Source organism: Phacochoerus africanus, chromosome 11 (assembly GCF_016906955.1).
Source record: "Phacochoerus africanus isolate WHEZ1 chromosome 11, ROS_Pafr_v1, whole genome shotgun sequence".
NCBI classification, from domain to species: Eukaryota; Metazoa; Chordata; class Mammalia; order Artiodactyla; family Suidae; genus Phacochoerus; species Phacochoerus africanus.
In genome coordinates this window covers 113,317,433-113,341,236 of record NC_062554.1, presented here as the reverse complement: position 1 = coordinate 113,341,236, position 23,804 = coordinate 113,317,433, and the positions used below count along the sequence as shown (strand labels likewise).

The 23,804-nt window shown below is 38.2% G+C and overlaps 1 protein-coding gene across 18 annotated transcripts in view; it reads right to left on the bottom strand.

The window, feature by feature from the left end:
- The window catches only part of PRRC2C (proline rich coiled-coil 2C), a 95,629-nt gene that overhangs the window by 5,213 nt on the left and 66,612 nt on the right, over positions 1–23,804 (bottom strand). For 8 of the 18 annotated variants that reach the window (XM_047754015.1, XM_047754013.1, XM_047754024.1 and 5 more), the window contains exons 21-33: positions 20,024–20,212; positions 19,632–19,883; positions 17,349–17,441; positions 15,190–15,291; positions 11,068–11,269; positions 8,365–8,568; positions 6,567–6,679; positions 6,178–6,314; positions 3,237–3,468; positions 2,894–3,016; positions 1,430–1,648; positions 931–1,034; positions 415–541 (exon numbers count right to left, since the gene is read on the bottom strand). In XM_047754015.1, the coding sequence (XP_047609971.1) occupies positions 415–541; positions 931–1,034; positions 1,430–1,648; positions 2,894–3,016; positions 3,237–3,468; positions 6,178–6,314; positions 6,567–6,679; positions 8,365–8,568; positions 11,068–11,269; positions 15,190–15,291; positions 17,349–17,441; positions 19,632–19,883; positions 20,024–20,212 (2,097 nt within the window). The remainder of the gene's footprint in view (positions 1–414; positions 542–930; positions 1,035–1,429; positions 1,649–2,893; positions 3,017–3,236; positions 3,469–6,177; positions 6,315–6,566; positions 6,680–8,364; positions 8,569–11,067; positions 11,270–15,189; positions 15,292–17,348; positions 17,442–19,631; positions 19,884–20,023; positions 20,213–23,804) is intronic. The other 10 variants (XM_047754016.1, XM_047754025.1, XM_047754018.1 and 7 more) reach the window with 5 other exon arrangements.

The following is a 23,804-nucleotide window of genomic DNA, read 5'->3' as shown; positions in this document are numbered from 1 at the left end:
GAAAGAGAAGCAAACATTTTTACACATAAATTAGAGTATCTACCTCAACTATGTAGAGTTATCTTAAAGAAAACAAACCAAAAAAACCCCTACTTTAAACTTAGAAAATATTAAGCACTGGGACCCTTCTCTGAAAAGCCAACTTCTTCAAAAAGATAAAAGGATCAGGACTGAAACAAATTATCAGAGCTGTGTGGGGAATCTTTTGACTATATTTCTATTGTCTGCTTTAGAACCATATGGTTACTACTTGTGTCTAGTTAAAATCTGTAGAGAGTATATTTGAACATCAAAAATTTACTAAAAACTGCTTCTAAGTTGGTTATAGTAAGGCAAGATTACAAAATCAGAATTAACCAGATTAGTAATCACTTACAAGTAAATAATACTCATTTCTCACTTATATCTGCCCACCTGGGGTGCAAACTGTGTAGGAAATGGTTGTGTCATTCTCACAGTGGCAGGGGCTGACTGGAACTGCTTCTGATAGACAATGCTGTTCATCTTGCTGGACTGGCTATTTGGACTTGTGGAAGTAGCCCTTGGAAAGAAGCCATCACTGGTCAGTACAAGAGTGCCACATAAATAATGCTGGTAGATTTTTAGAGACATTATCTTGGCAGATTCATCATACTTGGTAGCTGATGAAAATTTACGAAAGTTAGTCACCAAATAGTAGGATAGCAGACCCAGAGACAATGGAGGTGAAGACAGACAGGAGAAGGCAAAGCAGCTATATTTTTCTCTGGGTTAAACTTTTTTCTTAAAATAGAGTATAACAAATAAGTTCTTAATTATTTAACAGCTTAACACTTTGGATAAATTATCAGAATATTTTGTGCTTACTGTAGGAAAGGTGACATTTACACATCTAACAAATGGGCTCAGTCATTTGGAAATTCTATAAGCGAATTTAAATGCCCATTTTACCGGAAAGGACTAGATGTTGGTGTGGTGCTTCTACCGCTGATTGGCGGTGTGCCTGGTTTTATATCAATGCCACTTCCAAAGGCTTTTAGTTCCATTTCAGACATCTGAAAAAGAGTATAAAATAAACTTAACATTTCTACAACTCCATAAACTAAAGTGCTGGATTTAGTATTCTATGTATGATAACTTCATCTAGCAAAGAACCTGAGTACAAAAATCCTATTGGGTTTTAAGTATCATGGAATTATCAGGGCCAAATTTGTGGCTGAAATGTCTAACAAACTGTGCAAATTCAATTCTTCCACAAAATTTATGAATTCTTTGTTATTAGGGAAAAACCAAAGGGGGCCAAATACATTAACAGTGAGTAGCTAAAAAATAAATATACTGAGCTTTGACATTTCCTGGAGGGCAGTTAAAACTGATGCATTTTATTTTTACAGACTACACAGATGGCCTTAAATTCCTGAAGAAAGTGGGCAAATTTCTCTTTACTCACTTTTCCTGTGGTTGCAATCATGCTATGCTGTGTTCCAGCAGGAATTAATCCCCTGAAAGGCTGGCTTACTTGTGCAGGACGACTCAGGCTCTGGGCCTGTGCTTGTGCGGTGGTATGCTGTAATGGGGGCTGAAGAGTCTGAGGCAGAGCAATTAAAGGTTGCCCCGTAGATCCAAAATTAGGTAAGGAAAGCTGGGATGCTGGTAAAGGTACTGTAACCTAGAAAATAAGCAAATAGAAACTGTAGCAACTTGCTTCCACTTGTATACATGTCTTTAATTATATACATGACTCTTCAAATACTTTTGAGTAAGGTTTTAAACAGAATATTTCAATCTATTAAAATATTTCACATATCAATGTTTTTGCTTAGTAACTATCTCCATTCTTTTATTAATGTTGAATAACAGTTCAATAAAACTATCTCCCTTCTTCTACTAAAAGTGCAACAATAAAACAGATTAGCAGTGGAGAAATTAAATATACATGAAATAATTAAGACTATCTTTGAATTAATCTATATGTCAGATAAAATATAGTAAAATCAAGACGATACAATTTAGGAAAGTGGTTACCACTTTCATTTTTACCAGACATTTTTATACTGTGTGGTCAAAATGAGCTTTGACAAAAAACAAAACAAAACAAAAAAACTCAAAAAAATTCCAGTTTTCATATAAACTATTTAACTGAAATGTCAATAATGCGGTATTTTTTGAATTGTCACACCCTCAATACCCACCAAAAATAGCTATGAGAGGAATTCCTTGGTGGCCTAGTGGTTAAAAATTTGATGTTGTGACTACTGTGGCAAAGGTTCCATCCCAGACTTGGGAATTCCTGCATGTCACGGGTGAAACAACCCCACCCCACCCTACCCCAAAGAAAGCTACGAGAAAATGCTAAGTGGCTTGCCTCTCTCCTCCAGTCTTCCACCAACTTCAGAGTAAGCTGATTAATGACACTGCTGGAGGAGATAGTTTCATAAAAACATAGAATTTTCACTGAAAATTATTATTGCATTCATATACTTAAGAAAAGTGAATGTCATTTAACTCTGTCATGCTTTGCCACACAGTCCTATGTATTACATTAACTGGTGTGGTGGTCCTCAAAGCCTTCCTTCATCTCTAGTGCAGATGGGCAAAGCATTTATGACACATGTAACTGCATATCCTGACAATGGTTTTCAGATTTTTACATCTGTGGAATCTTTTGTTAAATGATTACATGGAATCCATTTTAAAAAGAGGTAAAAAGCATAACCGATTCAAGCCGGGGTGGGGAGAGGGGTGGTGTAGGACTGAAGCATGTGGACACTATGGAATTCCTAGGACACTTCAGAGAAAAGACTAAAATCACCGCATCACTGCCCCATCTTGGTTCTACTTAAATTCTCCACTAATAACAAAAGCAAGAGAAACAACAACAATAAAAATGATAAAGAAAATTAAGGAAATTTACCATGCCATAGTTTACCTGCTGGAGAGCACTCGGTGACTGGGCAGTGTTATAAAAATTTGTTTGACCAGGCTGTTGTACTTGTCCAGAATAAAGATTTGAAGCCTGGGTAAGATTCGCTCTGGCCTAGAAAATATTTTGTAAGAAAATAGCAGTAAGACAAAAAAATTCCAATTCAGATATCCAGGTTACGGCTTCAAAGCAATCTCTAAGAATTTTAGCATTAGAAAGGAAGATCTTGGTTTTTCATTGTGTCAAAAAACATTTTTTCTTTAAAAACTGTTTCCTTAAATAATCTGCTGCATAGGAAAATAAAGACAGTACATGATTCTAATCCCTGCCTTACCTGAAGAAGATGTGTATCAATCAGCTGGGAACCTCCTAGTCCTGATGCCTGACCCAGCTGATGTTCATACAATATTGGAATAGGCTGAGTATTCGACGTTTGTTGAAAGGCAAGACCCGACTGTGCCTTGGCAAGTTCCTGGTGTTGGACAGCTGGAAAGTTGTGGATGGCAGTACCAGAAAGCACCACAGATGGCTGGGATAGATTGCTTTGCATGAAGGCTGGCTGGGATCTGCAGAAGCATTAAAGAGAAAAAGGTTTGTGTTTTAGAAGTCAAATCTATCTGGAATCTTAAGAATGAGTATCCCAAATAACCAAGTACTCTAATTAGCATACTTAAAGAGGCAGAGAATACAGACTATGTCTAAAGCACTTGTTTCAAGATTTAGAGTCCTGGGAGTTCCTGTTATGGCTTAGCGGGTTAAGAATCTGACTAATGTCCATGAGGATGTGGGTCTGATCCGTGGCCTCGCTCAGTGGGTTAAGGATCTGGTGTTGCCGTGGCTGTAGTGTAGGCTGGCAGCTGCAGCTTTGATCTGACCCCTAGCCTGGGAACTTCCACATGCTGCAGGTACACGAAGCAAGGTAGGAAGGGAGGGAGGGTGCACATCTTTCCCATATATAGGAGGTCTCAAGACCTCTATGGAATGTAGCAGAGTAGTAGTTCACATTGGGATTACCTACAAAGTTCTGTTTTGTTAACTTAAGTGCAATGGACTAATAGTAAGTCAAGTTAACATCTGTCACCATACATATTTACAACATTTTTTTCCTTCTTCTTATGAGAACTTTTTTTTTTGTCTTTTTGTTGTTGTTGTTGTTGCTATTGTTGTTGTTGTTGTTGCTATTTCTTGGGCCGCTCCCGCGGCATATGGAGGTTCCCAGGCTAGGGGTTGAATCGGAGCTGTAGCCACCGGCCTACGCCACAGCCACAGCAACGCAGGATCCAAGCAGCGTCTGCAACCTACACCACAGCTCACGGCAACGCCGGATCGTTAACCCACTGAGCAAGGGCAGGGACCGAACCCGCAACCTCATGGTTCCTAGTCGGATTCGTTAACTACTGCGCCACGACGGGAACTCCTTATGAGAACTTTTAAGATCTACTCTCTTAGTAGTTCAAATATGCAACACAGTCTTATGGCCAAAGGGCATAAACCTCCTGTTATAAAATAAATCATGGGAATGTAACGTATAGCATGGTGACTACAGTGTATAATAGGTTGAAATCTAACCACAGACTGCCCTATTATTTCTGTGATGGAGGATCGAATTTTCACACCTGCGGTAGGAACAAAATCCACTGAGCAGAAATGCCACTCTAGGGTCATAAGTAATCTTTACAATGTCTACATATAATTCCTTTCAAATAGAAAATGTGAAAACATAAGTATGCTGTTAAAACCACCCTGTTCTGATAGAAATTAATTAATTCAAGGATCCTCTGTTAGTAAACACTATGCTAATTAGCTTAAGAGCAAGAAACAGCAGAGTGATGTGGTAGGGATACAAACAACCACCTTCAAAGTCAAAACTGGTGCTTTCTAAGAAGCCACTTGCCACAATTACATACATAGCTTGTATTATATTTTTATTGAGCAGGTCTGATCTTAAAAGTACTTCTTTCAAGACAATTATTAAACACGGGGTACAAATATAGAATGTCAATATATTGCTAATCCATCTATCGTGCCTATGGAAGACATCATTAATTGATCACTGAACTTTTTAACAGAGCTGAAAAGCAGCTGCAAACTTTTTAAAACAATGTTTCAAACTGCCAGTACCAAGGAAAAGGAGATGGGTTTGTGAGATTAAATGTTTGCTATTTCTAAATCTGTTGAAGTTTAAAATGAAAGTGAGAGCCACATTTATTAAGTTTATTAATAATTCTGCTCCTTTGAGAAAGTTTGATCAGCCAAGCCTACCTTCTTTTAGCAGTAAAAACATGTGATCTGAAAGAAGTAAATTATACCACTGACGCCAACTTCTTACGGAAATTCTACTTGAACCACTTCAACAACAAATTTCTAAAAACAAATGCCTAATTTTGCAACCTTCTTTAAACTAGATGTCCTGAAAGGAATTTATTTTTCTTTTTGATGGTTTAGGGCCATAAAGTATCAACAGGTCCATAGAGTATCAATGACAGGTATACCATGATGATGAATGAGCTATGCTGTCACTGCTATCATTCGATTCTCACCTTATCCTTCCAATCTCATTAAGTTGAAGATGAGAGAAAACTTGGGTTAAATCCAGGCTCTGCCACTTATTTGAAATGTAATATTAGGTTAAACAAACAAAACCCATCCTCTTCAAATGTCAAATGTGGATGACTTAATCTACTATATACGGTTTTGTGAAAACTAAGTAAGTTAGTGCATGTAAAGGGCTGAATAACTATCATATATAAGGAAAGATCAATAAAGATCAATTTTCATTACTTGCTTAATTACGAAGAAAATTTACAGCAAATCTTTCAAAGGAATGGTTTCCTCTATGCTACTTAGCACACTCATCACCACTTCCATTGTCAGATACTCTACTTCTCTCTTTTATTGTATTCCACTCTGGCCTGTGCCCCCTAACATACTGTTGTCATTTTCCACGCCTCAGCTTTTACAGAGAGCATGTCTGGATTTACAGTTGTTAGCATCAAGATAGCGCTTTCAACTTTTAGGTCCTTTAACAGCTATTTTCTGTGATTTCTAACTTTTATGGGATTGTTGTTAGCCTCTTCTTCAAGAGGCTTTAAGGCTTTACTTTGTTCAATAAAGTCTGACTGAAATTATCAGAGGCTCAATCATGACATATAATCAACACTATTTAATGCAGTCTATAAAAGCTTTTTGAGGGAAGAGGAGGAGTAGGGATATGACAAGAAGGCTCAGCAATTGTGCTGTTCCCAACATTACAAACATAATTTTAAAGCATTTACCTATATGGTTGAAGTGAAGAACTGAATAGTTCCTGAGCCTGGGAAACAGCAGGCCCAGCACCCAGACTCAGTTGGGCTTGATGCTGTCCTTGCAGTGGTGCATATATAGGGATTGGAATCTGCTGAACTGAAGTTGGCTACAATGTAATGAAAAAAATAATACATGAATACTATATACACAAATTATAACACCTGGAAAAATAAAAATCTGATATATGAAACAAAAGATTAATGCTATCTCTGAAAAGTTCCCTTTTCAAACAAACCAAATATAAACATCTAAAATTTCCTTTCAACCCATTACTAGTTCTACATTAAATCCTAAATACTATTACACCATAAATATGCCAAGAAACAAATATAGGATGGAAGAAGTCTATGATATTTACCTGAGAGAGACCTGGTTGGAAGCCTTGTTGCTGAGCCAAGGAAGGTGGAGCCAATCGTGCATGTTGCGTATTGAATAAATGACTTGTGTCCATATAAAAAGCAGGGATTTGAGCTAGAGATTGGCAAGAAAAACAAATAGTAGTAAGTGTTTAAAATCCAGAATTTTAAAATCAATAACCAAAAACCAAGCTTTGTAGCAGATTTCAAATTATGTGAGCCCTCTGAAAATTAATACAGTCAAGGAAAAACTAGAAATGTGAAATGATGCAAATGCAAACAGATGCAAACCTTCTAGCAAACAGGTACATGCAAATTAAAACAATGAAACTCTAGTACTTGGGGTAGGAAAAAATACACACTCATATTCATTCTGCCACTGGGGTATAAATTAGAAAAATTTTACACAATCCACTAAAACTGAAAATGAACTGTCTGTTTACCACCAAATCTAGTCCCATTTTAGATTTACCAAGTAGAATTTAGCAAAATATTTCAAAAATAACTGACAATAATTAAAAGAACTTAGTATACAGATTCTTAACAGATTTCTGTTTATATATATTACTTTGCGTTAACATTTTTATACAACAGTATGTTTTGGAGAACTTCCCATATTGTTTTTAATTTGTTGTCATTAATAAATACTATTGCAATAATGAACACCCTGTATACTTACCTTTGATTAATTAATTGGAACCTTATCATACAGATAAACTGAAACTGTTACTACAGTGAGTATGTACACATAAAATAATACCTGTGATCCTTATAGGTGCTAGGTATTAAATGTGCTGGGTATTATCAATCTTCTTAGTATTTCCCACATGGGAAGACACAAATAGCTTCACTGTCCTTTTATTCTGAATTCAAACCATCAGTGAGCTTGAATATTTTTCAATGTTATTCATTAACTCAGATTAACATTGTGATAATTAGCAGGACAAGTTACCCCCCCCCCGCCCCCCACCTCGAGTATATAATGTTTTTCTTATTCATTGTCCTTAGGTTTGTTCTTCCTCACAAACTTTATCATCAATTTTGTCAGGTGTCAGATAACAAAATCTGCAAATGCTCAAGCCTGTCTCTTATGTAAAATGTACATCATATGAATATAACCTAAGCACATCCTCCCATGTACTTTAAATCATCTCTATATTACTTACAATACCTAATACAATGTAAATGCTATGTAAACAGGGTACAGAAAATTAAAGATTTTTTGGAATTTTATGTAATTTTTTCCTGGAAAAAAAAAAAATTTTTTTTTCTGCCTTTTCTAGGGCCACACCTGCGGCATATGGATATTCCCAGGCTAGGGGTCGAATTGGAGTTGTAGCTGCCGACCTACGCCAGAGCCACAAAAATGTGGGATCCAAGTCACGTCTGCGACCTACACCACAGGCTCATGGCAACGCGAGACTCTGAACCCACTGAGCAAAGCCAGGGATTGAACCTGCAACCTCATGGTTCCTAGTCAGATTCATTGACCACTGTGCCACGACAGGAATTCTTTTCCTGAATATTTTTGATATACTGTTGGCTAAATCCGTAGACTCAGAACCCATGTATATGGACTGTACTGGATACTAATTTGTCTACTAAATGTAACCTATGTGCAAGAAACAATTGCCAAGAGCCTCAGAATGTTCATCAAAGAGAGACAGCATGCAATCCTATGAGGAAACATGTTTGCAAAGCAGATAAAAAAATATTTAAACTTGAAAGGGGAAGAGAAAAATAAGCACTTAAGATGTCTTCATTTTCTACATTCCTTATATTCAATCTTAAAAATCTTACCTGCTGCAGACTGAGACACATAGACTTGTGGACTCTGTTGTTGCTGGGCAATAAGGGAAGGCATACAACTTAACTGTGAAAAATGACTTGCAGAAGGCAGGCTGCTTGTCTGTAATTGTTGGGGTTTTACTTTACAAATATTAGGAGGGTCTGATGTAGTTGTAGATTTTGTACTCAAAGAAGAGGTAGTGTATGTACCAGCTCCTACATTTGGGAGACGGATAAAATAAGGGGGAAATATTAAAGTACCACTGTTGTTCACAGTAAACTCAGCCACCAAGCAGGAACTGGAAAATTAATATTTATGTCCACTATGTACTTATTATGCATTTATTTATATACTACACCTCAGACCAAAAGTGGCTATGAGGTGGCTTATAAAATGAAGATACACAACACCAAATGCAAACACGACTATAAAATCTGAAGAAATATAAACAGAAAATTAAAATGAGAAAATTTTAAAATAAACTTAGAAAATAAGGAGGCTGAGAGCTGACAGCATTGTTACAGTTTAATCTCAAACTAATATTTAGTTTTTAATCATCACAAAGGATAATTAAGTACCTCATTCATTTATGGCTAGGCATAAATACAAGCACATAAATGGGCCTTGAGAGAATACAATTATTTCTAAAAAGTCACATAAACTTAAGGTTAGATCCCCCCCCCCTTTTCTGGCAAAACACCTTAAGGATAATAATCTTCAGAGCTTCATTTATTTATAAATAAATGTTTGAACATCCATTAGTGGCCAGGCATCGACATAAGAACATAGAAGGACAAAGTGCTGCTACTTAAAATAATTATTAATATAAAAAACTAATGTAAATTGCTTTTAAAATGTCATATAAACTGAAGGTTATTTCCTTTCTCTCCTTGTACATATACCAGCAAAAACTGATATTTAGTAATACCTTAAAAGCACACAAACTATGAATAAATAAGTAGAATTCTAAAACTTAAGATCTTGAAGGGTCAATGATTTCTGTTGATCAGTGAGCTATAATGACTGCAATACTAGAGAAAAATGACAATACTGATATTTGATACAAAAGAGAGATGCAGTGGTTATCATTATTTTCAGACATCAAATGATGTTCTGCCAAAGAGAGGACCAAGACTGAGATACCTCTGTTCTTCCATTTAAGCCTCTACCAGTAGAATGACTAGGCAGGAAGGTCCTTGTTAAAAATTTACCCTAGTTGAGGGGAGTGTGGGGAAACTAGATCCAAAGGAAACAAAGTAGCTGAGCTCCAAGGAAAGAACCAGGAATCTTCCCCATCCCTTTATCTCCTAATCTTCTACCATACGCTCCCCCTGGTACCTTTACAGCCTCACACCCACCCACCCAAGCAGTCAGGGGCTCACACTGGGAAGCATAATGAAGATGCCTTGCAAATGGATGGTGGGGAGTGCCAAACGGGTTTAAAGAGGGGAAAATTACAGTTGGAATACTCGTTTAGATTTGTATCTCTGGGTTTATCTTAATACATATTGCAAATAATATCAAAATAACTATATTACAACCCAAAGACCAGTTCTTCTGGTCCTTAAAACTAGTAGAGAAAGTCAGAACATTGAAAATAATTACTGTAATCATTAAATAGAACTAGTCAAAGAAAGTAAATTCTGTTCTGGACATATTTTACATGTGCTGGAAAGGAGTTTCCCACTGTTCTGGAAACAGAGAATACTAGAAAAGCTTAAAATGACATTTCTTTTTTTTTCGTCTTTTTGCTGTTTCTTTGGGCCACTCCCGCGGCATATGGAGGTTCCCAGGCTAGGGGTCCAATCGGAGCTGCAGCCACCGGCCTATGCCAGAGCCACAGCAATGCGGGATCCGAGCCGCGTCTGCAACCTACACCACAGCTCACGGCAACGCCGGATGGTTAACCCACTGAGCAAGGGCAGGGACCGAACCCGCAACCTCATGGTTCCTAGTCGGATTCGTTAACCACTGCGCCACGACGGGAACTCCGACATTTCTATTTTTAATAAACACAGTTATACATATGGTAAAAGGGTACACCTTCCTAAGTCAAATATTTCTGAAATATCTTCTCTGATCCTTTAAGAACAATAAAGCTCCACATGAGAGAGAGAGAGAGAGTTCAAAGAAAAGATTATACACTAGCAAAAAAATTTAAGAAAGAAAAACATGTTCTAACTTGGGGTACCGATGGGCTCCCCTTAAAAACAAACTCCCAAATTATGATCTACTCAAATAACACAGGCTGGAAACTCTCTACCCCTAACTCTTCACCAGAAAATAGATATAGATCATAAAAAATTTAAAAGCTTTGTGATTCTGTGTTATTTCTGAATTGGTCTAATTAGCTGTATATGAGTTAGGTAATATAAATCAAAAGGCAAAATTTACAGAAAAATTTAGAGGAAAAAGAAAGTTTCCTACCAATTGCTTATTAGTATCTGTTTTGGGGGTTGGGGTAGGAAGAAGAGAAGATAAAGCAAACTAATTTAGTAAGTCATCAATAAATATTTGCCAAACTAAAACCGGGAGAGGGCAGAGAGAGGGGAGGAGGTAAAATGCAGCAAATTTATAAAACAGATGATAATTATCTCATGGGCAATCTTACCTCTTTTATAAATAATATTTTGGGGGATGGTAAACAGGAAAAGCTCATAAGAAATTTTTAAATAATTTGGGAAATTTAAAGAAAAAGTATAAAAGACTTCTACCTGATAGTGAAGTCGTGGGAGTGACTGAAGCAACAGGAATCTGAGGCATCGATGCACTTGAGAATGAGTTGTAATTAGCAGTGCTTGGTCCACTGGCACTACTGCTGACGCCACTTGCAATTGGAGGTGCTGTGGAAGTTACTGGAGATCCCTTTTCCCTTACATTTGGAGAATTCTCCCATGCCTTACGTGCAGACTCCATCTGCAACAAAATGAACACTTTTTTTTAAAAGCAAAAAAAAAAAAAAAAATCACTGCAGCTAACAGAATACACATATCTACACAAATATATATATATATATATAGTCCAAATATAATCTTTCAAAACCCACAAAAATAGAAGATGAGGATCATAAGGCTTTCAAACCTTTCACTTCCCCCTTTATCACTACTCTTTTACTCAAACTGGGAGGCACTGGGCTTTAACAGTCTCTGTAGAGAGCTTGATGAAGACTGGCAAACAAATCAGTGAAATATAAAGCTCTTGTATCATCTAAACATGAACCCCATTCCTACCAGTAAATAAGCAAACAGATACGTCATACCCCTGTTAAGACTGACTTAGGGCTCTAATTCCCGTAGGAAGGACACTAGAGACCCTCCACAAATACCCATTCCCTCCAGTCTTTCTTTTTAAGCCAACAATTCTGAAATGCCAAGTGACAGGCACCTTTTGTTTGGCTGTTTTATGTTTACAGTGCCTTAAAAGGCAATGTAACCAGGTAGGTTTTAGGCTTGGGTATAGTGGAAATACTTCTTATTTCACATCTAGACCTCATCAAGCATTTCAGGTACTGAGTGCTGCCATTTGTTTGTAGCTGCTGGTTTTACCTGTAGGTTTTGTTTCTTAAAAGGCAGAAACAGGTCTTATTTTATCTAGAGCTATTCAATGGACATATAAATGCAAGCCACGTATAATTTAAAATCTTATAGTAGCCACACTTTAAAAATAAAGAGGTAAAACTAATTTTGGTAATGTATTTTATTCAACCCAATAAAACCAAAAAATTAAAGCCTATAATCAATATAAAAATTGAGATGTTTTGGGAGTTCCTGTTGTGGCTCAGCGGGTTATGAACCTGACTAGTATCCATGAGGATGAGTATTCGATCTCTGGCCTCACCTCACTCAGTGGGTTAAGGACCAGCATTGCTGTGAGCTGTACAGTAGGTTTCAGACACAGCTCGGATCCCATGTTGCTGTGGCTGTGGCCAGCAGCTGCAGCTGATTTGACCCCTGGCCTGGGAACTTCCATATGCTGCAAATGTGGCCCTAAGAAAGAAAAAACAAACAAACAAACAAACAAACAAAAACCCAAAAAAACCAAAACTGAGATGTTTTAATTTAAAAATTTAACATTTCAGATCCATCATCTATTTTATTTTACACTTACAGCACACACCTCAACTTGGATTGGCCACATTCAAGTGCTCAATAACTACATGTGGCTTGTGGATACTGAATTGAAGAGCACAGATCCTCAACTATCCTTGAACAGAAAAGGAACAGATACTGAGACTTTGAAGTTTTTAGTTCTACTAGTCAAAATACTGAGCCCAGAGGAAAAACCCAAGATAATCTATAAAATTCAGCTGTAATGACTTACACGAGGGTACTTTTCACAAATAAAAAGTTGGAATATCATTGCTGGCAAGTTTGTAGGTCCCTGAGATACCAACTTTCAAGTTTAAGAATGTGAGAAATATTACATCTCTTTCTACTTTCCTGTCAAAACACACACTGTATATACATTAACTTTTCCTTAGTGACTAATATCATTACTACAAATTTAAAACATAGCGCACTTTTATGTTTGTTTGATTCTTTTCTTCATAGTCACCTTTCTGGTTTCAAATGTATTTTTTTAAAAAACAAAAGTCTTAGAGGGTAAAAAAATAAATAAAAAAACCCCACACCACCACTCAGGAAGTTAAGACAAAATGCAATTTGCTTGTACTATCTGAGATCTTATGGTTTAGAGCAATTTTACAGACTACAAAGCCTTTTTTTTTTCTTCCCTCTTTTTGCCTTTTTCTAGGGCCACTCCCGCGGCATATGGAGGTTCCCAGGATAGGGGTCCAATCGGAGCTGTAGCCGCCAGCCTACACCAGAGCATAGCAACGTGGGATCCGAGCCACATCTGCAACCTACACCACAGCTCATGGCAGCGCTGGATCCTTAACCCACGGACAGAGGCCAGGGATCAAACTCGCAACCTCATGGTTCCTAGTCAGATTCGTTAACCACTGAGCCACGATGGGAATTCCTACAATGCCTTTTATACCAGTTTTACTGTAGAGGGAAAATATAACTATAGCTAATCAAACTCGAATAATATTTAGGCCACTTTGGCTTCATTTCATAAGCAGTAGGAAAATTAAGATTCTATTTTTCTTTTTTTCTTTTTAGAAAAAAGTCTTTTTCCTGGAGGCTGATAATCTCCAGATCACTTAGCTGTTTTTCTGGGATTTTTTCTTATTTCCTTATCCGAGTTATAGTTCTCTGACTTTTCATTTTTATAGGTTTTTGGTAAGGTCTCCTTTTTGCAGATAATAGAGTTGCAGTCTCTCTTACTTCTGATGTCTACCCTGCTGGTGGCTGAAGCTGATAGGGGGCTTGCTATAGGCTTCCTGATGGGAGGGGCTGGTACCTGTCCACTGGTAGGTGGGGTTGATTCCTATCCCTCTGGTGGGTGGGGCTTGTCTCTGGGTGAGATTAGAGGCGGCTGTGTGCCTGGGGGAGGTATTTAAGCAGCCTGTTTACTGATGGGTGAAACTGTGATCCTACCTGGATTATTGTTTGGCCTGGGGCTTCTCAGTGCTGATGGGTGGGAACACTGGCCACATTATAAAACAACTTAGTTTCTCCCTCTCCTGAAGATAATCAGAAAGATTCACTGGCAACCATTGCAGCAAGAGAAAGCCCTGATATAGTGGAGGATTAAATACGTGCCCAGATTATAAAACTAAACAAAGAGCACCAAAGAGATAAACAAAAACACCTAAAAAAAAATCCTAAAGAAAAAAAAATCCTCACTTAATTCTACATCTATACTTTGTAAACACTGAACAAACTTGAGGTGAACAACTGGTTTAAAATGCTCTAAAATAACTCCATTATAAAAAAAGTATTAGTAATGAAGCTCAAAATTATAAACACAGTAGGAGATTAAAAAAAAAAAAAAAAAAGCTGGAGTCCTCCTGTAGCATGGTGGGTTAATGATCTGGCATCATCACTGCTGCAGCCTGGGGTGCTGCTATGGGGCAGGTTCAGTATCTGGCCTGGGAACTTCCACATGCCACAGGCACGGCCAAAAATAAATAAATAAATCTCTTTTGGATCCTTATTCAAAAATTTCAATCTTCATAAAAATATTCTCAATCACTATTACACCGCATTCATTCAATTCACACATGACATATAGGAAAGACAGAAAATTAGCATTCTTACCATCATTGGTGCTCAAGATAAAAATACGCGACATCAAGTTAGTTGTTTTGTACACAACTAATATATCCTATAATTATTAGGACCTCTAAGAGGTAGGGGAAGGATCAAGACGGCAGAGGAATAAGATGTCATGCTCACCTTCTCCCACAAACACATTAAAGACCTCTAAGAGGAACTCAGTACAAACATGAAATGTAACACACTCTCCTGTATTTTTAAGACAAAATTCATAAGCATAATAGCTCACTTTATTTTATTTTTTTGCTCTTCAGGGCCGCAGCCACGGCTCATGGAAGTTCCAGGCTAGGGGTCAAATCAGAGCTACAGCTGCTGGCCTATGCCACAGCCACACAGGATCTACGATGCTGGATCCTGGACCCACTGAGCAAAGCCAGGGATTGTACCCGCATCCTCATGGATACTAGTCGGATTCATTTCCACTGTGCCACACTGGGAACTCCATGATAGTTCACTTTAAATAGGGCACTATCAAGTCACTGCTATGTGGTATTAGAAATAAAATTTTAAGGTATAATTTGACATTGCTCCATTTCCTCAGCTTAGTATTGTTGTTTATTACACAAAACTAGTAAAAATACCAAAAGTATTATTAATTTATGACCCCTTGCATGCAATAATCAAGGACTTTTCAGAGATGGATGTTGTACATACCTTGAAGGTGAGGCTGAAAGTAGTGGGAGGAACTGAAGTTAGGCTGGAGCTCTGTTGTATAGTCTCCCTCTTAGGGAGGGGGAGGGTGTTGGGCAAGGGCACCTGAAAAGTAGGCAACACATATCACAATTCAACTAAGTCTGCTACAAAAGCACAATTAAAGATAAGGCTAATGTATTCTGAGGTTATTTATTTTTCATCTGAGCCAAGAGGAATATTTGACTACTTAGTGTTACACTATATTTACAATAACTGATAATTTTGGACATCTTAAATCAAACTTCTGAAAAGAGAGTATCTGCTTATTCATGCACAGATTAACTGAAAAAAGAATCTGCTCCAAATACAAACTCAAAGGCCATGCTTCTTATATTTTAATGTATTAAACAAAACACCTGCAGGTGTTGTCAAAATGCAGATTCTTATTCAGTTGGCCTGGGGTAAGGCCTGAAATTCTGCTTTTCAAACAAGCTACCAGGTGATGCTGATGCTACTGGTCCATGGACCATACACTGTATAGCAAAGCTCTAAGGAATATAATTTCCACAATTTACTGGATCCACAGGTTTTGAGAAGCATTTAACATGACAGGGTAAATAAACTGTTCTCCGTCTGGCAATCTGGTCAATTTTCTTATAACGAGATTCAAGAACACAAGTAGGAGTACCCACCATGGCTCAGGCTCAGTGGAATCGAATCTGACTAGCATCCATGAGGACACAGGTTCGATCCCTGGCCTTGTTCAGTGGGTTAAGGATCTGGCATTGCTGTGAGCTGTGGTGTAGGTTGCAGATGTGGCTCAGATCTGGCGTTGCTGCGACTGTGGTGGAGGCCAGCAGCTGTAGCTCCGATTCAACCCTTAGCCTGGGAACCTCCATATGCCATGAGTGTGGCCCTAAAAAAGGTACAAGTCCTTCAGCTGGACTACACATTTGTATTCAATGATCCCTAGTGCATCTCACCTAAAAGATTATATACCTACCTAGAAGGAAGAAAAGAGAAACATAGGAAAGACATTAAAATAAGACATAATTGAGATTTTTATTCCTAAAATGACAGTTAAAGGCTTTTACAAGACCTTTAAATGCATCTGTAAAGAATTTTTTTTAAAAAGAAAAGTTATTGTATATTATAGAGTTATAGTCTAAAAAGAGAGCAGATGACCAAATCTCTACCATACCTGCCCTACAAAACAAAAGAGCCATACAAATAACCTCTAAAACGCTCTTCTACCATGAAGGTTACCTAACTTTTTTGGCTTCAATTTTTCACCCAGTCAGCCAGTGAACTAGGTAAAATCTTGGACCATACTGAAGTTTTTTTTGGCTCTTTAGGGTCGTACCTGCGGCATGTGGAAGTTCCCACGTTAGGGGTTGAATTGCAATCGCAGCTGCTGGACTACACCACAGCCACAGTAACATGGGATCCGAGCTGTAAGCGCACCACCTACACCACATCTACACCACAGTTTAACCCACTGAATGAGGCCAGGGATCAAACCCACATCCTCATGGATATTAGTCAGGTTAGTTACCACTGAGCCACAACGGGAACTCCAAGAGACTCTACTGATATTTAACAGAGCCTTAGATTATAACATAGATGATTTTGGGAGACTAATCTTAAATTACTTACTATCACCTTTTAATAGAGCATTTAAAAGTTTTTGAAGTACTAACATATACATTATAGCTTGGTCCTCACAAGAGGAATGAAGATTAAGGTCCAGTATAATTTTTTAAATTCCAAAAGACACACATAAATATTTCATAATAATATAACTGTCTTTTTGTTTTAAGTGAATAGTTTTCACTGAGTTAAAAAAAGGTGTCATTTAAGAACAAAATTACCAACCAAATGTAGAATCTATAGAATGTGGAAGCTAAGAACAAAAATTTTTAGCAAAACTAGGTTAATAAGATTAGTGCTTATGAAACCAAGTCTGAGCACCACAAGCCTGGATATTAAATGTAAGGCTGATGACTTTCAGGGAAAAACAACAACTCAGCTCTATTTCCCCTAATTATATTATAGTGCTCCTTAATACAAACGTACTGTCAATTTTTTGCCAAGAGTTAAATACTGGTCATAAAGTATGTATTATGTAACAATAGCCAGGTTCCTACCCAAACTTGTCATATCTCAAGTTGATTACTTACATTATTAACCAAAGTATCCTCCATCTTTGCATTATTAGTAGCCACAGTGTTAGGCAGAGAAGAAGAAGGTGTAGTATAGTCTGTTACAGATTCCTGTGGAGTAGTAATAGGAAAAAAAAAAGTTTTAAACTGAATTTAAGAGTTACTTTCTAATGACAGCCTAATAGTTGTAAAGTTGTTTTAGAAGAAAGCAGGAGAGGGGAGCAGATTCAACTCAAGACTTAACTCATTTAAATCTTAAAGACCGGGAGTTCCATCGTGGCTCAGCAGTTAATGAATCTGACTAGCATCCATGAGGACGCAGGTTCAAATCCTGGCCTCGCTCAGTGGGTTGAGGATCCTAAGTTGCTGTGGCTGTGGTGTAGGCTGGCAGCTACAGCTCTGATTGAACTTCTAGCCTGGGAAGCTCCATATGCCGAAGGGTGCGACTCTAAAAAGCAAAAACAAAAAAAAACCCAACAAATCTTAAGACCAACAGTTGGATAAAATAAACACAGACCCACGTTTCAACCACTGCTGGGGTCCTATACATTTAAAAAAAAATACTGCGTAGTATTAGTTACAATACCAAATATTTATTTCTGTGGATTACTAAAAGAACTCTGGTTGTTTTCTCTCTTTTTTTGCCTTTTAGGGCCGCGCTTGCAGCATATGGAAGTTCCCAGGCCAGGGGGTTGAATCAGAGCCATAGCTGCTGGCCTACGCCACAGCCACAGCAACACCAGAGCTGAGCTTCATCTGTGACCTACACCACAGCTCAGAGCAACATCGGATCCTTAACCCACTGAGCAAGACCAGGGATTGAACCCGAATCCTAATGGATCCTTGTCAGATTCGATTCCACTGCCCCACGAAAGGAACTCCTCTAGTTGGTTTTTATATTCAATCTATATCTTACTTTCAACTATTGATATTTTATTTTCTTCAAAATAAAATAAAAATATGGATAAACATCAAGATTTCAGTTATCACAATTAATTAGGTTTTAGGATAAACTCCTTATTTATCATAATGAATCTCTGGATCACACCAGCTTTTTATTTCCATGCACTGAGTTGTACGACAATTAAAAAGAGGAAAATATTCAAATAATATGAAAGATTCCATCTACCATTCTCCTCAATAAATACATGTCCAGAGTGAACACCAAATAGCAGATATAAATGTGCTGTTCCCACAAGTGTTAGTCCCATACGTCACTCAGTATATCTTGCCTTACTGAGTATTTTTAAATATGAATCTTTCATTCAACATAGTCCCTAAATGCGGAGTTCCCATTGTGGCACAGCAGAAGCAAATCCAACTAGGAACCATGAGGTTGAGGGTTCGATCTCTGGCCTCACTCAATGGGGTTAAGGATCTGGTGGTGCCATGAGCTGTGCTGTAGGCTGCATTGGCTTGGATCCCACGTTGCTGTGGCTGTGGTGTAGGCCAGCAGCTGTAGCTCCCATTCGACCCCTAGCTTAGAAACCTCCATATGCCTCAAGTGTGGTCCTAAAAATCAAAAACAAAACAAAACAAAACCATAGTCCCTAAATGCAAGTCAACCATTTCTCTGGTGCTCAACCAATGAAACATGATCTGTTCCAACAAATTTGGAAGAAAACTGGCTATACTGGAGTTACTAAAAGTTTATCTTATTTCCTAACTTCAGAATCTCATCAGTGGGCAAGATAAAGAGGGCTCCATTGTAACTCCATTGATAAAGTAAAAAAAAAAAACACAGAGTAATTCTTTCAAAGTCTACGAACCCACTGAAAAGTATTCTAATCTCATATAAATCTTTTTCCACTTTAAATTACTCAATAGTCCAGGAGTTCGTGTCATGGCTCAGTGGTTAATGAATCCAACTAGGAGCCAAGAGGTTGCGGGTTTGATCCCTGGCGTTGCTGTGAGCTGTGGTGTAGGTTGCAGACGAGGCTCGGATCTGGCTTTGCTGTGTCTCTGTCGTAGGCTGGTGGCTACAGCTCCGATTATACCCCAACCTGGGAACCTCAACATGCCACGGGAGCAGCTCTAGAAAAAGGCAAAAAGACAAAAACAAACAAACAAAAAACTACTCAACAGTCCAGAATTAAGTTTCCACAGAAAGAAATAATTTATGGTAGAAATTTCTTTAGCTCACATATGCACACCATGAAATAAAGTATTCTCTGTAGGAATAGTAACTCATATAAGCTACAGAACTGTATGTCTCAAGAAAAAGGAAAAAAAATACTGTTGCTGTTTTTCCCACTCATTTTAGACCTAATTTGGTTCACCTGACCTGGCAATGTTGCTTACCTTTACGTTAGTGCCATATTCTGTGGATGATACTGAAATCATTGTTCCTATTTCAGTAGATATTTCTGAAACTGCTTTGGTTTCCTTTGTTGTCACAGGATCTGTACTTCTGACTGTAGCAGGGCTTGGTTTCTCTTGTCCTTCTGGCTCCACCTGCTGGGCATCTTTTACTTTTCTATTTTTCAATGAACGTTCCTTTCCAATAGGACCAGGTTTATGTTCTTTGTTTTCCACTGGACTCAAATCTGGAAGCTAAATTCAATGTTTATGACAAAACACATCATGATCAAAGATATTCAAGAAAACTAAACCCAATGTTAAAGCTGTTATTTATTCTCCATAAGTGCTAGTGGCTTTCATACAATTATATCTGGAACATGAATTGTCTTTACCTTCTGGGCTTTGATAGGGCCTGCCCGTGGCTGCTTCTGCCTTTGTTCTTTAGGTTCAGACATTTTGTCAGTAGTTTTTTCTGAAAGCACGGGAACAATTTCATTTTCGTTCCCGTTAGAAGCTGGAGCACCAAACTGAATTGTGTCAATTCCAATTTCAACTCCACTTTCTTGACTATTCTTTGTTCCCTAGTAAGAGAACATTGAAAAATTTGCTTCAAAGCAGAGTTCAAATTTGACTGATTTACGGAGTAAAACATATTTTAAAAGTACAACAGCGAGTTCCTGTCGTGGCGCAGTGGTTAACGAATCTGACTAGGAACCATGAGGTTGTGGGTTCGATCCCTGCCCTTGCTTAGTGGGTTAAAGACGTGGCATTGCTGTGAGCTGTGGTGTAGGTCGCAGACGAGGCTCGGATCCTGAGTTGCTGTGGCTCTGGTGTAACCCGGTGTCTACAGCTCCGATTAGACCTGTATGGAGCTCCGATATGGAGCCTGGGAACCTCCATATGCCGCAGGAGCGGCCCTAGAAAAGGCAAAAAGACAGGAAAAAAAAAAAAAGTACAACAGAAGTGTGAAGCAATCTACATCTGAGATTAACTGACATTACATCTTAAGAGAACATTATCTTAAACACCATTGTTCTGTTATTAGGAAAAAAGCTAATAAAATAAAAACTAATGTAAGACTTAAATATTATAAGACCTGGCTTTAATGCCCTGGATTTAAGGGCAAATTATAGCCTCAAGTTAAAATAGATATAAAACAACAAATACCTAGAGGCTCCACCAGTGAGAAACAGGTGAATGAATTAATGGGAGAGCAAAGAAAGATAGGAATTCCAGTGTTACCTACTTTTGTTTTGAAAATAAAGTGAGGAGTTCCCGTTGTGGCCCAGTGGTTAACGAATCCGACTAGGAACCATGAGGTTGCGGGTTCGGTCCCTGCCCTTGCTCAGTGGGTTGACGATCCGGCGTTGCCGTGAGCTGTGGTGTAGGTTGCAGACGCGGCTCGGACCCTGCGTTGCTGTGGCTCTGGCGTAGGATGGTGGCTACAGCTCCGATTAGACCCCTAGCCTGGGAACCTCCACATGCCGCGGAAACGGCCCAGGGAAATAGCAAAAAAGACCAAAAAAAAAAAAAGAAAAGAAAGTGAATTTATACAAAGAAGTACTCTGGATTGGTAATGGAGTGTATGGACCTTAGGAATCCATTTATCAATGAAAGTGCTAATTTATGTAACACCATCTCTTTGTTAGGCACTGATCCAGACAGATATTATAAATCTAACATGCAGAATTTGCATTACAATGGATGAATAACTAAAAAGTTAGATAAGGGATATGCAAAAACTAAAATATAGTTAAGCCACTTAAAAGTCCCTATGAAGTCATGCTGAAATTGATCAAAAAGACAAGATCAGGGGTGGGGGGATGTGCTTGGGCTGTGGGATGGAAATCCTGTGAAATCAGATTGTTATGATCATTATACAACTACAGATGTGATAAATTCATTTGAGTAATTTTAAAAAAAGCAAAAATAGATAAATAAAATTTAAAAAAAGGTAAGATCAGTGGGAAATGTTTCTGGTAGGGCAAACACCTAATATAAATGTCAAGAATTAAAACAACAACAACAACAACAACAACAAAAACCTAGTGGGAGTTCCCATTGTGGCTCAGAGGCAACAAACTTGACTAGTATCCATAAGAATGTGGGTTCAATCCCTGGCCTCGCCCAGTGGGTTAAGGATCCAGTATTGCTATGGCTGTTATGTAGGCTGGCAGCTGCAGCTCCTATCTGACTCCTAGCCTGGGAACTTCCATATGCCACACATGTGGCCCCCGAAAGGCTAAACAAACAAACAAACAAACAAACTAGTGAGGCCAGACGGAACACAGCAGGTATTAGGAACAGTGGTAGAAGATGGACAAGCAGAAGTCTAGATGACACGGGGCTCTGTAAACTGGAGGATGTTCATAACAACTACAGCAGTCCCCTATTATCTGAAGGAGATGGAACAAGACCCTCAGCAGATGCCCAAAACAACAGATAGTACTGAAGCCTACATATACTGTGTTTTTTCCTATACATACATATCCGTGACACAGTTTAATTTATAAACACACAGTAAGGAAAAAATCTAAATTACCAGCAGTACCTCTCTTGCACTTTGGGGCCATTATTAAGTTAGTGTTACTTGAACACAAGCACGGCAAAATGATCGGTCAATGTGATAACCAAGATGGCTACAATGTCAGTAGTGGGTGGGCAGGAATGCTGAATAAGGGGATGATTCTTGTCCTAAGCCGGATGGTATGAGATTTCATTAAGCTATTAATTCAGAAAGGTATGCACAATTTTGTTTATTTCTGGAATTTTCCATATAATATTTTCTGGCTGTGGTTGACTCCAGGTAACTGAAACCAGGAAAGCTACACTTAATCTATTCATGGAAGAACAAATAAACAAACCCACCGGAGACAAAGTTCAACTTCAAGACTTGGTCTTATAATTCCACAGCAATAACCAGAGACAAATCAGGGACAACACCAGATCCTGAATCCACTGGGCCTGAAGGGAACTCCTAGACCTATTTTTAATATCTGAATATTCACTTTCAAACTAGAGGAAAATTATCTATCAATGTAACTTAGAATAAACATCTGTTTTAGTCAATGTTGAAATTTTATAGTCAGTTCAGTATAAATGTAATTAGTCTTGGAAGAACAGAATGCTACAGTACTTAATGACTGAAAGCTATTAATTATATAAAAGACAAGAACTTGTAAATAGTTAAACGAATAGGCAAATTGATTGACCGTTAATAGGATTATTAGAGAACATTAGACATTAAGAATATTATATCCTTTGAAACAAAAAAGTATATAAAATGTAGGGCAAGGAGAGATGATAAAATAATATTCTATCCAGAAACTGACATAAAGAACATAAAGAGGATGAGAAAAAAATGTGTGTGAGAAAAATGAAATACCAACTAAATATCTTACTCCTCCAAGTGGCTGGAGGAGAATGTAAGCATCCTTTTAATATCACAAATTTGTAGTAGAATGTCTATAACAAAAATATTGCAGCTGAGGGATTATTATTTCTGCACTTTAATGTCAATTAAAAAGCCTACGCTAAACTTTTTTTTTTTGTCTTTTTGCTATTTCTTTGGGCCGCTCCCACGGCATATGGAGGTTCCCAGGCTAGGGGTCCAATCGGAGCTGTAGCCACTGGCCCATGCCAGAGCCACAGCAACGCGGGATCCTTAACCCACTGAGCAAAGGCAGGGACCGAACCCGCAACCTCATGGTTCCTAGTCGGATTCGTTAACCACTGCGCCACGACGGGAATTCCTAGACCAAACATTTTAACAAAATTATTAAACCAGCACACCCATCCAAAACAAAGAAAATTCCTAATCCATCCTTTTTATCAGTATGAAAAACCTACAACTTTCTGTATAAGAAATGCTAATTAATTATAATGTCAACAGAAGAAAAATGATTAAACTGAGGATATATATTTTTTTCTCCCCTTTTTATGGCCACACCTGCCGCATTCGGAAGTTCCCAGGCTAGGGGCTGAATCAGAGGTGCAACTGCCTGCCTACATCACGGCCACAGCAACACTGCATTCCAGCCATATTGCGACTTATGCTACGATGTGGCACCACCGGATCCTTAACCCACTGAGTGAGGCCAGGGATCAAACCCGCATCCTCAGGGACACGACACTGGGTTCTTAACCTATGGAGCCACAACAGGAACTCCTAAA